Source organism: Clupea harengus, chromosome 22 (assembly GCF_900700415.2).
Source record: "Clupea harengus chromosome 22, Ch_v2.0.2, whole genome shotgun sequence".
In the NCBI taxonomy this organism is placed as follows: Eukaryota; Metazoa; Chordata; class Actinopteri; order Clupeiformes; family Clupeidae; genus Clupea; species Clupea harengus.
The window spans coordinates 5,250,965-5,264,368 of record NC_045173.1 but is presented as its reverse complement, the minus strand read 5'-3'; the positions used below and the strand labels follow the sequence as shown (position 1 = coordinate 5,264,368).

Below are 13,404 nucleotides of genomic sequence, written 5' to 3'. Positions count from 1 at the left end.
GGTACTGTTTCAGCCTGACACCACAAGGCCCTGCAATTTCCTGGAAGTCTAGGAAACAGCCAACAGTGGCACTATCTACCTGTGAGGCTGAATATATTGGTCTAGCAAACACTACTCAAGAAAGCATGTACCTCACTCAACTGCTAAATGGTATGGACAACAGTGCTTACACTTGTACCAAGATCTATGGTGACAATCAGGGGGCTATTGCACTGAGTAAAAACCCAGTGAATAGATCGAGGTCCAAACACATTGATATTAAATACCACTTCATTCGTGATGCACTCAGTGAGGGAAGAATACATGTTGAGTACTGTCCAACAGAAGACATGGTTGCAGACATACTAACAAAGCCTGTATCAAAAGTTAAAATTGTCAAGTTTAAAAGTTTTCTGTTTGGAAATTAATTGTATATATGTCACACTGTACATGGCTTGAGATAATGAGAACAAGTGGGGGTGTTGAGTTATGTGTTCTCATCAATTGTAATTAGTATTACTTTATATTGCTGATTTGTATTCTTATTGTGTCGATTATACTGTTATGTGTTATATACTTTTATACTGTTATGTGTTATGTAAGTTAAGGGGAAATGCACTAATGGGACTCTTAATTTGTTCCCTGATAAATCTATATAAACCACTGTTAGTTTCCTGTGTAGCTTATACGGCTTTGAGCCATGCCACAGTTACCGATGTCCTGACAGTACTGTGAGAAGTTTAGTAAGCTAATAAACAAAACTGTACGTTTCTACTTTGAGTGACCTTTCATTAATTATTAATGAATGACGGTAACATATTCCATATCAACATGGATCTAGGAGAACAGAATTCAACAGTGTATTCTGATACTTAGTTTAGTTTACTCGTCTGTTCAGTTTTCCATTTGCCTGGTATCTGGCTGGTTGGCCTGTTATCTGACTCTGAATAAACTCCATCTTAAGCATTGTGTATTTTGATACTTAGTGTAGTTTACTCGTCTGTTCAGTTTTCTGTTTCATGTGTCTGGCCTGACGTCCGTGACGGATTTAATGGTTATGCCATATTTCATCGTTCTGTGAAGACACAGTGAATAGTAATTTTAAAGGAATGTGCAGTTATTTACCTTTCCCACATTTAACTCAAAGTATATTACAAAGCCTACCATCTTTTAAATCGATAAACCTTCCTGAAACAGCACTAAATAGGAAAAACCCTTAGGTTTCCAAAAATCTAAGGAACTATGCTTTATGATCTTGCTGGCTGGCTGTAAACTAAAAGGGTGTGAAGCAGGGTGTGTGCGTGCAGGGCAGGATATATATTATCATAAATAGATAGTAGCCGTAAACAAAATTGAATGATTTTGTAAATGTTCCGTAAGGATAAAGTCAAAATTATTTTTTAAGATAGACCAAACCATGTCAGAGGAACAGAGTCAAACATGGTGTAATTAGTGGGTGCAACATCTTATGTATTATTTGTTTGAAATTGTCTACAACAATTGGGGGAAATGGCTTCTGTATGCCATTATTAATAAGCCTACAAAGTTCTATTAAGTTTGGCAATTTACACAAGCATGTATTAGCTGCTGAATTTTGATTGGCCATAAGTAACCATTTTGTTGAGCAAGCTAAATGGAACTTTAGTATACTAATTACTAATTATAGTATACAGATGTGTGCAAAGGTTTGAGCACCCCTGACCAGTGGTCACATGCTGCTATTATTTTTGAAGTTAATGAAAAAAACCTTGTGTTGACAATTTTTTTTTTTTAAATGTCTTTTACTGCAGAGATTGTATTTAGTCCACATACAAATATGTCATGTTATTTTCACAGGGGTGCCTAAACCTTTGCATACAGCTGTAACACATCCAAGGAAATATGTCTATTCATTTTTATTTCTAGTCTATTGACACTAATAACTCCTTGTAAATTTCACACATATTTTGTAAACCCATTACAAAGTTATGTCTGTTAAACCCAAATGCCATTATCAGTATAAAAACACATTTGGGCCAGCACCCTTTCTGAACTGACTGTGTTTAGGGTCTATGTGTTGCACCTGAGATGGAGAAAGGGGCGGCAGGCTTATCAGACTAGAACAGCTGTGCTCACTCAGACTTTCTGAGTCAGTTATGATCCAATCAGTAGGGAAAAGGGTGGGGTGCTTCAGGAGACAAAGAGAGACATATCTAGTTTTCACAGCTGTATAGGCATGCATAGCTAATGACAGAAACCCAGTTCCAGGTTTTGTATATATCTGGTATTTCAAGGTTGTGTCTATAGAGCTTTGGTACTTGGAAAATGGATCCTTATTCAATGCCCTGAGAGTGCCCTCTGGGAGAGCATTTTCTCCTCTCCTTCTTTTTCATCACCATATCAAAAACATCCATCCCATCACATAAAGCTGTGGTTTGTTTCATATAAATTCACAATAATGCAATCCATGACTATTTTAAGTCCACTTTGTAGTGGTGGTGGCGGACTCTGTAGAATGCTCTTTCCAGGAGGGATCGCTCAATGCCAGGTGTGGAGAATCCTTCAGTGATGCCTACGCAGCGGAAGCCTAGAGCCAGGTAAAGGCGGTGGGGTGCTGCCATGTACGCTGTGGTACCCAGGACCACTGAGGTGGTAGTAGAGGAAGAGGAGCGGGCACATAGACGGGCAAACTTGAGAACCTGCTGGCCAAGTGCTACCCCAACCCGCTGGCATCGAAAGCGCTGGTCCACAGACATGCGTAGCAGCTCTATGCTGCCATCCTGAAGACAGTGGGCTGCAACCATCCCAACCACTGAACCTCCAATTTCCGCAACCCAGAGGCAGTGAACTAAGATTTGGGAGAATAACAGATCAAAGCAGAGATCATCAGTGCTTGCACATCTTAAATACATTTTTCTGCTCATATCAGGAATGCATGTCTGAACTATGTACATACCGGTACATATTTATAGGTTACTATATACAATACATAAATGTGTACAGATTTAATATATTTCTATCTACTGAAATAGAGAGACAGATTAATTGACAAAGTTAGTTCACCAGAGGATTCCATGTAGTACTGGTCAATGTCATGCATGTCCTGCGCCCTTTCCAAGTATCTATTCACCACTTTCCTACTGTAGTGGTACCGTGCGCCTAATACAAGTGGCAGTATGCAGCAGGCCAACCATATCGATCCAGTGAGCACATAGATTGAAACTGCGAATGGCAATCAGCAGATGTAAAATTACAAATAAGACAACGAATAGGGAGTGAAATATGAATAAATAATAACAATACTATATGCCTACTTTCACCTTTCTACAAACAAAACTGACTTAAAGCTAAATGACTTACCTGTTACAGCAGCGTACAGTAATTGACTTTCTGGGTGATACAGTAAGCCACGAAAAGCAGTGTCGGCCACCATTTCCATCATACCTTCTTGGAAGATACGCAGGACCTCTCTATTATCCGAAGGAGTATACCTGCGCATCACCACTGTTCTATCTTCTGTCAAGTTTCCATTAGCTTTGTGTGCTTGCATGGTTTTCTTATCCAAGGCTGTAAGGCAGTGAAATTTGTTTTACTTGTTAGGCTATACAGCAGACAAAATTACCTATCGGCAGATTGATCTGTAGCCAGGCAGCAATGATATAACAGGATATGAGCCAAGGTGAGCCTAAAACGACAGCATAACTTCCCTTTTCCATACTGCTCAACCTTTCTGTCATGAAGGTTGTAGACTACTGTGTGGGCTGAGGCTTGTCTGGTGGGCTGGTCGACCTACCTCAACGGAAAAAAATATGCCACTTTTGCTGGGATGCCGCTGCTGCTATATGATAAAACCTTTGGAGTCACACCCTCTACTTGAAACAAACTACTTGTCACCATATTTACTTTCTGACAGAGACAAAATAATGATCATGCAATGAGACCAAACTGAGTTTTTTTATATTTCAGATGATACCTGTTCAGTTGTAGGAGGCCTCTGATGCAGAAATTAATGGGTTGTTAGAATCCAATGAGCACGCCAAACTTGGAGAATGGACCCGGAAGACGTAGGGTTTTTGGAGTTTATTTCAGCATGGAGACACTCTCTAAGCGTGTTGCTTAGAAAATGGCCTTACCTGACAGAAATAAGGTGTTGGCATTTATACTGCTAAAACTACTGCTAACTTAGTCGGTTCAAACATAAAGTTATCTTCACTACTCGCTAGCTCCAGATTTAACATTAGTTAACATTACAGCCCTGACTTTTTGTCTCTAAGTTTTGATGAGTTTTGTACATATAGCACATATTCTCAGTTGTCTGTCAAACAGTCACTGACACATGGGCATAAGATTTCAAACAGCTTGGTGCAGCCCTGTGTGCGTCTCCACAGAGGAACAGCCAGCACTCTACCTTCAGAGCACACATGAGGAACAGCACTCTACCTTCAGCACACATGAGGAACAGCACTCTACCTTCAGAGCACACATGAGGAACAGCACTCTACCTTCAGCAACACATGAGGAACAGCACTCTACCTTCAGAGCACACATGAGGAACAGCACTCTACCTTCAGAGCACACATGAGGAACAGCCAGCACTCTACCTTCAGAGCATTCATTTGAGAAGAGTAGCCTAAAACAAAGCAAAAATGTAATAGCCAAAAGAAAGTTAGATTCCAATTCCCCAAGGATCTTATGGTAGGATCTTAACAAGGTATCTTAAGCAGTATATAGGACTAGAGATGGAGAAGCTTGTTGTTCAGACCTACACTGCTAAATCTGGAGTATGTTACACCTGCTTTGTTACTGCTCTTTACTGTAAAAAAGACTGACTGATGCATCAACCACAAGAAACGTTCTCACACTCTTTTAACCTTCGTAGCACTTTCAATCCCAGTTTTGATGCATTCTGTGTAAATACCACACTTCTGTAACAGTCCTTCATACTAACCTATGAAAAGTTTGGCTCTTTGATACATTCAGCTAGTCACTAATATAGGGGTCATCATGCAGCTTACATAACCTGATTTGAGTCGGAAAATCCAATCCACATAATGGTCCATTGACTGGCCATTGTACAGAGATTACAGGAAACTACACTTCAGAACAGGATTTAAGGTTTTGTACATCCTGTTGCTTTTTCCTATAGTTCATCCACTATATTCATAGTTTCTTTATGATTATGAAAAGCACTGTATCTTAACATGTTGACAGGAATCTACATGAGGGTTTGTAAGTTTAAGTATTTTCAACAAAGCAATTATGTTGTCATAAGTCTTTTTATTGATATGGCTGCACAATATATTATTATACATTATTGTTATGACCAAACATACTGTTCCATTCCTTCACAAAATGGCATTCATAAAAAATTCCAGTACTTTATGACCATGTTTATTGTACAGTAAATTACCAATGTGTTTAGTAGTGCCATCAAGGCACTTCTGTACTAAGGTGCTGTGGACCTGGATGCTGTTGAACCTTTGCCTGGGTCTCTCCAGCCTCCAAAGGCTTTCTCTAGGTACACTGCAGTGGCTAAGCAGATTCGGTCCTGCATCTTCCCCGCCACCAACTGCACTCCAAGGGGCAAGCCCTCCTTGCTGAGCCCGAGTGGACACTGGGTCACTGGGAGGCCTAGTATGTTGAAGATGCCTGGAGGAAATTGTGAAATTGTATTCCTTAGCCACGCACAATTGAAGACAATATAATTACAATAAAATATCATTACAATGTCATGTTTGGTTTATTTAATTTGATGAAGTGCAAATCAAACATGAGAATCCCCAGGACCAAAAAAAACCCCCCATAAAAACACACAGAAGAAAAAAAAAAAGTAAAGAATCATGTTTTTAGCACCTATTAAGGCTCACCTGTGTAAGAGAAATTGAAAGGTGTGAGGAGTGGGTGGTGGTGATGGGGGGCTAAATGGGGGTGGGAAGGGTACAACAGCACACCATCTGTGCCCAGCAGCTCTTCCAGATCCTTCTGCAGCGTCTCCCTCTGCTTCAGAATGAAGGACGACGGCCGTGCACTCTGGAACATCTCTACCAATGTCAAGCCTGAACAGAGATGGGTGTGAGGGTGGCAGGAACCTATTCACTGGTAATTCACTGACACATTTATTTTTGTTGTGTATGTATGTTGAAGAGGTGCTGAAATGACTCTAAACTCTGAACTCTGGTTAGAGACACCTAATCATAATAACCACTTTTGCCAAAAAAATAGGTCCACACACCCAAGGTCAGGAAAACCGTGCGACAGCCATTAATAATGTGTGAGGAGGTCTGTGAGAAACCATCCTTGAAACCTAATTAGCACACCCGATGATGAAAGACGTTGGTTGATCATACACTGACAGAAGGCCATTGGAGCCAAATTAACACGAAAGGAGTTACAACTAGAAAATGCATTTCCTGAAGGAAATACCAGTGCATGAAATGCAAAAGTTAAGAAAGGAAGAAGAAAAGAAAGAAGGAAAGAAGAAAGGAAAAAAAGAGTAAAAGAAGGGAAGAAGGAAAGAAGAGTGAAGAAAGGAAAGAAGAAAAGAAAGAAGAGTGAAAGAAGGAAAGAAGAGTGAAAAGAGGAAAGAAGAGTGGAAGAAGGAAAGAAGAGTGAAAGAAGAAAGGAAAGAAGTGGAAGAAGGAAAGAAGAAAGGAAAGAACAGTGGAAGAAGGAAAGAAGAGTGGAAGAAAGAAAGAAGAAAGGCTCTGGATAAAGACAGTAAAGAGAGAGTGAAGAGGGAAAATATTGAAAGGAGAGAAAATGGAGTGAAGCAGAGAGATGGAGTGTGAGAGAAAGTAGAGTGAGAGGGATAGAGAGAAAGATGGAGAGAAAAAAAAGTAGAGTATGGAAGGTGTCTCTTAATATTCCTAGTTATACAGTTGAATGGAGAGGGACAGAGAGAAGAGGAGCCTCGGAAACCTTGGCGCAGGTGTCAGTGAAGCACAGGTGCAAGCCAGTTGAATTACCCTATTATGATGCATAATGGCCCAATGTAAGTCAATTGGAAAATTTGTATTAGTTTTTCTTTAATATTTTAAAAAGTATAAAGTTTAGAAAAGTGAAAAATACATAGCATAAGTGTCCTTTACAAGACCTACGCGCCAAAGTTTGAACGGAGTTTCTAAGTTAAGCAGTTCGAGCTGAATTTAGTGCAGAAGTCGGTACAAAGAAGAAGAAGAAGAAGAAGAAGAAGAAGAAGAAACTAAGGAATAACAATACAGGGCATTTCATGCACTGTAATAAACTTACACTTAAAATAAAAAATAAACCTATTATTAAGTCTAAATTATAGATGTAAAAACTTCATTTTTAGCCAACCCCTTTCTGCAGAAGCATAGTCCATATTCACGAATATATTGTTGATGATTCCAATGTATTCAATTCCAATGAAAGACAGATTTTTCCTTCAACTTTGCGAAGTCATAGTTTTTTGTTCTTACAGGGCCACAGGACCTCACAGTTAAGACAAAATAACAACATTATCAGTTTCTGAGATATTTGAGCCTTTCCATTGTTGCCAGACATACTTTACCACACCTTGGTGGATCACACACACACACAAAACTAGAAGGGTACTCAGAGGCTACAGACTTCCACCAAGGCCAAATGCCCTATCTCGCAATGTGTAAGTGAAAAATAATTAGTGTATCAACTCATTTGGTGAATCAGATCCGCTACAAAATTGAATGGGTTTTTTCTTGGCCCATGCTATGCCCCTCCACCAAGTTTCAGGAAAATTGGGCAGGTGTTTTTTTCCGTAATCCTGCTGACAAACAGACAAATAGACAAACCGAAAACATAACCTCCTTTACAGAGGTGAATAGTGTTACCTATGGCAGCCATGGTGTGATCGGAGAGTCCAAACATCCACTTGAACAGCTCCCACAGAGGCCACACCCTCCTACCCCTATCCGCCATCAGCTCAGAAAAGGTAGTGGGTGGCTATGTGAAACAGATTGTTACAAGATGATCTTTAGGTAAGCCTCCCAAGACACAGTACAGACATTAAATAAATATTTAATGTGACATGCACCCAAAACAAATACAACACACACACATTTAAACTAATAAAGGCAGGGTGTGATAACATTGCAACTACCTCTTCACTCCACCCAGTGGTTGAACCCTTCATATGAGCAGACATCACACACACAGCCACACACATACTGTACACAGACCTTTCCATCCTTCCCAGGAGATGCCATCATAGCTCCCCAGATCTGAAATGAGTATTTCAGCTGAGGGATATTGAGTTTTTGAACTCTGACCCCCAACTCAGCCTCAAGGTGCTCTACTACCTGAGAAAACAATGCTGTAATATTAGTAAGTGACTACTTATCCACCTTAATAGACTTGCATACACACATACATAATTCAATATTACCAATCAGTATATAAGCTAGTGGCACAATGTAATGCATGGCACACGAGGAGTTATAGGAATGGTTAAAGGTGGAGTAAGGTGGTTTATTTCAGAAGCCTTTTTGTTGTATGTCTTTAAATTCTCTTTATCTTCTGATAGCAATGAATAAATCAAATGTTCTGATAATAAAAAGACAAAATCTGTGGCAGTCGCAGGGCTGTAGAAATCCCATCCAATCATTTAATTTGGCTCTAACAAAATGATTGGATGGCTTACCTGCCTACCAACCTGCAAGCACTCTGCCTGTGCATTATTTTTCCTCAAGAAGTTAGGTTAAAGAGCTAGGTTATAGTTTGTTATGCTAACTGCCACAGCACCAACTACAAACCAACAACTTCCTGGCTTCCTGTCCCTGTGCTGATAGCACAGCTTCCCTGAATAGTCGGCTCTCAGCTCCCTAATACCATCCAGCAGAAAAGGAGCGTATTATGTATTTTGATTTGATTTCATTATAACTATTTTTTCCTTTTGACTTTTGTCGATTCTATATGCATTCTGTACAGAACTTTGGGCTCTTGCCCATTTTTATTATTATATGCACACAAGCACACACACACACACACACACACACACACACACACGCACACACACGCACACACACAGACAGACACGTACTCTCTTTTGTGCTTGAACAAGTTGTTGATCCACAGGAGAGACCAAGGGAGAGCCACCATCATGTGGGACTGAAAAGAATCGTAAGGTCTTCAGATCAACCTCAGATGACAAACACAACCTATAGGTGTGAGAGAGAGAGACTTATTTATTCACTAGGACCTCATCAGCTAGAACATAATTTGTGTTGCTGAGTGGTCATCTGATGATGGTGCTGTTCTGTGGCTAGCTAGCAACCTCTCTGTGTTGGAGCCTCCCATGATCTTCAGCATGGGCATTAGATCCTCAGCATAGCGGCACATGGGGCCTGTGCAGAGGAAGCCCAGCTGCTGCCCTGAGGCGGGGGGGTACTGCCCCTCATTGGGAACTATTCCTACATTGAAAGGGCCAGCGAATGTGATTAGGACAGAAAAGAGGAATCGATTGGTGTCATCCATTAGTGTCAATCACACTGAGGCATAAAAGAGTTGCATCATGGTACAGTATTAGGTTTGCCTGTTTTTCATTTCAATACCACACACATTCTCTCATGTACCTGGAGTTGGTTTGTGCCCAAAGATGCCGTTGAAAAAACAGGGCATGCGTATACTTCCTCCAATATCTGAACCGACACCGATTACAGAGCCTCCTGCACCCAAAATACTTCCTTCTCCTCCTGCACAGTAAACACCCAGGGAAAAACACCATTTGTCTAACGTCACAACATCTAGAACGAAGTGTACCCCCATGTTAAGAATGGGAACGAGTATCATAAATCAAAGTATCATAACATACAAACAAATGACAGGAAATGTGTATCAGCAGTGTCTTTTCATACTAGTTCAGTATGCACTTCTTTCAGACATGTATTAAACAATCACACTGTATTAAGTGTAAACAGAGAAATGGTGACTGACCGGAGCTACCTCCAGCTATCCTCCCTAGGTCATAGGGGTTTCGGGTGATACCATACAGGTGATTGTGAGACTCCAGCCACATGCACAGCTCACTGCAGTTGGTCACCCCGAGGGGGATAGCTCCTGCTCTCTTCAGCAAGGCCACAGTGGGAGCATCATTGGGCGAAATCACAAATTTTCTAGACATCAGCCCAGTGGAATTTGGCATACCTGCAGAGGGGGAGAGACAATGTAGCTATAGAGAGAGACAATGTAATATGTACTGTATGTAAATTCATTGTTAATACATGGGAAAAGCACAAACTGAATTAAGGCAAACGGCAAAGAGAGTTATATAGGCTTATAGGAATATTGTGTCAGATGATGTGTACCCTGTAAAGCAAAAGCCTCTTTGACAGTAAAAGGCACTCCCAGCAGGGGGAGTCTGTCCTCCAGCACATCCTCTCCTCCAGTCTCCTCCTCAATAAGCTTGTCTACCTGAGACGCCTCCTGTAATGCAGCAGAAAACCTTAGGGGGTAAAAAACAGCCAGGTTAGGCTTCCCTTTCTTAAACTGTAAAGCACAGAGTTCTATTAAGTAATATGTGGTAATGTTTTGACAAGTATTCCAAACAAGTCCACACTTGTACCACATTCCCCAACACAAACAAACACACACACACACACACACACACACACACACACACACACACACACACACACAAACTAACCGATCCTTGACCACAGCATTTATGATAGGGTTGACTTCCTGAATGCGGTCAATGTAGGCTTGCACCACCTCCACGCTTGTGACCTAGGGCCAAACAGTGACAGCATACTCACAACACCCTATATCAAACATATGTAAAGGTACCGTTATCACTCAATAACCTGTACCTCTGGTTTAGATACTGGAACGTTCAGAAAAGATCTGTAATTAAAACATCACAGGGAGCTTTGATCGAATAAATGGGGCAGCCTGAGTAAATGTTGGTTTTGACCTTTGAACAAGTTAAAGCAAGATGTGGCGAAGGGCCAGTATTGTATAAGCTTCTCCTGTTTCACTGTTGAGAGTGTGGTAAGACAAAGGCTACAAAGTCCGCCGAAACACAGGCAGCTGAAGAAAGGAAATAGATTGAAGGGCTATTGTTGCACAATAAAAATGTATATGCCCTGACATTACAAACTACGGTGCCCATAATTCAACACATGTTCATTTGGCTGTTTCTCTTCCCTAACATTAAACGGTGAAGTGAAAGCACCAAATGAGGGTTTCGCACTTCCAAGTAAACAGGAAGTAACTAAAAGGCTATCAATGCAGGTCAGGATAGCATTTCCTACCTCCTTGCGGCGAATCCTGCGAGCGAGTTGCATCGCTGTGGCCGTCAAAAGTGGGTTGGTGATTGGTGGGAGTCGCACAGACCTGTCTGACTTTCGTTGGGTCGCAGTAAGCGATAAAAAACAATCGAGTATCCTTACAATTGTTCGCAGTATCCATACTAATAAACGCTCGAACAGAGTTAACGCCATTCTGCACAGGACAGACTTGAACTACCTCAGACCAAAAGAATAATATCCCGGCATAACAGGAATTGCTGCTTCACTTTCCCCAGCATGCAACGCGGTACAATTGTCACCGTGACAACCAGACTACATTTAAAATGTGCATATTGGGTAGTTTAATCAGAAACGTTACCTTTTAATGACAAATAAGGCATATCATATTATATAAAATATGATGAGAAGTCGAGTTCTTTCCATCCCAAAGTAAAACTTCCCGGAAATAAAAGTAGGTCATAGGAAAAATGTGTCGTTGCGTTGCAATGTGGATTAAAATAACTCAGATAACAAAGATATATCGGTCCACCGGTAGATTTTGGTCGACAACCGACTGGTGGTATGCCACCATCATCTGTAGTTTAACTGGGCGTGGATATTAAGAAAATAACATAACATGTTACCAATTCAGACTAGGATTAATACAGGGTCAGCGACCCAGCATCAGAACCATCGTCCGTTGAATAGCACTCAGCATCCTGCACTAGATGGCAGGTCAAAGGGCGAATGTTACAGGTCAGGTCATATCAGGTCATGTGAAATGTTTTACTTTCAGGTCGGGCAGTGACTAAAACAAAAGGCTGACAGCTCTGGCACTGGGGTCTCCACCAGTTTCTACTACTGGGACATACATGAGTGCTGTGCGAGTGCTGTGTTGGGACATTGGCAGCACACCAGTCCACAGGCAGCTTTGTATATCAGTGAATGTTTATAATTCCAAAAGCACCTATTTCACTGAAACTCACATATTTTAGTGGTGGACTGACATCTTCCAAATACTGGGAGCAGTTGGATGGATCTATAGGAGGGCTCCAGTGGATACCTGAGATAACCTGAGATACAAACAAGCTTGCTCCCTGCCTTCTACGGTTTTGTGAAACCCGGCACAGGTCAGCTATGAATGAGAAGTCCCACTCCTAGTGGCGAAAGCTGATATTTGTTAGTTATTTTCCTCAAGTGAGAATGATGTCATTGTAAAACGGTGATCCTCTTGGAGAATTGCACCTCAAAATGAAACTGACTGATGATGTAATTTATTGTAGCTTAACATGACTTTTAAACAAAAATTTTGTATAATTCTTACAAGACTTGTGACACATAATTACCTCACCCTGAATGACGAAATACAAGTCTACAATAAATTAGACATTCATCATTTATCCCCCACGTCTAATGATACGCAAGATTATTATATTATACTTTAGCAATCTAGACTACTATTTGACATAGCCTACATTCATTTTCAACATACCCAGTCATACAGTCAGGTATTTTTATCTAAATACACTAATTCACTACACAAATATTGTGAAAATAAATACAGAAGTCTTTGACTGAAAAGGTTATGATTATCCATTTTCTATTAAAAGGTATTGATTATATATTCTAGCTTCAAAAACCAGAAATGTCATGGTAAAATGTGGGTGCTATCATGATGATATTGTTTATCAGAGACCACTGTGAAGCTATCAATGTCTTGTTACACATCTTTTTCATCCTATTGCATGTTTGACCTATATCACATGACGTCTTATCTGATGTATGATATTATATCCCTTCATTGTAATGTTGGCCTTTTAGTGGACATCATTGCTGAATGAGGATAGTTGCAGAAATGGAATAAACTGTAGTAACAGTTGTACAAACTGTTTGATTCAGTTGCTGCAACTGTAATGAAATGCATCATGAAAAATTAAGACAAATAAGTTACACAAAAATTATGGAGGGCCTAGTCCTGTTAGGAATAGGAAAACATTACATTATGGTTCTCTTAGAATTCATTGTCATTGAAAATTTGCCAGCATTTTTTGTTTTGGAGAAATAAAGAGATACCTCGCTCTTTTTAATTAATGTGGCACATATGTGAAATATTAACTGCAGCCTGGAGGCTATGGGTAGAAATAGCCTATTTTCTCAAATACTATACAAAATACACTAAACATAAGTGATATGAGAAAATCTCATCTTTCTACATTTTTTA

General features: G+C 40.3%; 2 protein-coding genes across 3 annotated transcripts; both read right to left on the bottom strand.

Moving 5' to 3' along the window:
- Window positions 1–1,739: 1,739 nt before the first annotated feature.
- Window positions 1,740–11,837, bottom strand: faah2a (fatty acid amide hydrolase 2a). 2 transcript variants are annotated; one of them, XM_042702972.1, is made up of 14 exons: window positions 11,208–11,837; window positions 10,598–10,680; window positions 10,260–10,396; window positions 9,889–10,098; window positions 9,528–9,647; window positions 9,230–9,365; window positions 8,996–9,113; window positions 8,136–8,255; window positions 7,788–7,899; window positions 5,826–6,014; window positions 3,932–5,607; window positions 3,319–3,747; window positions 3,022–3,180; window positions 1,740–2,806 (listed from the first exon to the last, which is right to left on the bottom strand). In XM_042702972.1, the coding sequence occupies exons 1-11, from the start codon at window positions 11,394–11,396 to the stop codon at window positions 5,405–5,407; spliced, it is 1,617 nt and encodes a 538-aa protein (XP_042558906.1). In that variant the 5' UTR covers window positions 11,397–11,837; the 3' UTR covers window positions 1,740–2,806; window positions 3,022–3,180; window positions 3,319–3,747; window positions 3,932–5,404. The 2 variants fall into 2 exon arrangements, with proteins under 2 accessions (XP_042558906.1, XP_012687197.1); XM_012831743.3 differs by having other exon boundaries at window positions 3,319–5,607.
- Window positions 2,430–3,508, bottom strand: LOC116218338 (N-acetylaspartate synthetase-like). Its single transcript, XM_031559417.2, has 3 exons — window positions 3,319–3,508; window positions 3,022–3,180; window positions 2,430–2,806 (listed from the first exon to the last, which is right to left on the bottom strand). The coding sequence occupies exons 1-3, from the start codon at window positions 3,506–3,508 to the stop codon at window positions 2,430–2,432; spliced, it is 726 nt and encodes a 241-aa protein (XP_031415277.1).
- Window positions 11,838–13,404: the final 1,567 nt, after the last annotated feature.

Excerpts from the sequence above, each read along its gene's own strand:
- LOC116218338 (XM_031559417.2), bottom strand. The coding sequence starts at position 3,508 with ATGCAAGCACACAAAGCTAATGGAAACTTGACAGAAGATAGAACAGTG. Across the intron at positions 3,181-3,318 it reads ACTGTACGCTGCTGTAACAG|TTTCAATCTATGTGCTCACT; the intron begins GTAAGTCATTTA and ends TGCCATTCGCAG. Across the intron at positions 2,807-3,021 it reads GTACTACATGGAATCCTCTG|TTCACTGCCTCTGGGTTGCG; the intron begins GTGAACTAACTT and ends CCCAAATCTTAG.
- faah2a (XM_012831743.3), bottom strand. The coding sequence starts at position 11,396 with ATGGCGTTAACTCTGTTCGAGCGTTTATTAGTATGGATACTGCGAACA. Across the intron at positions 9,366-9,527 it reads TGGGCACAAACCAACTCCAG|GAATAGTTCCCAATGAGGGG; the intron begins GTACATGAGAGA and ends CTTTCAATGTAG. Across the intron at positions 8,256-8,995 it reads TTGTTCAAGCACAAAAGAGA|GTAGTAGAGCACCTTGAGGC; the intron begins GTACGTGTCTGT and ends TTGTTTTCTCAG.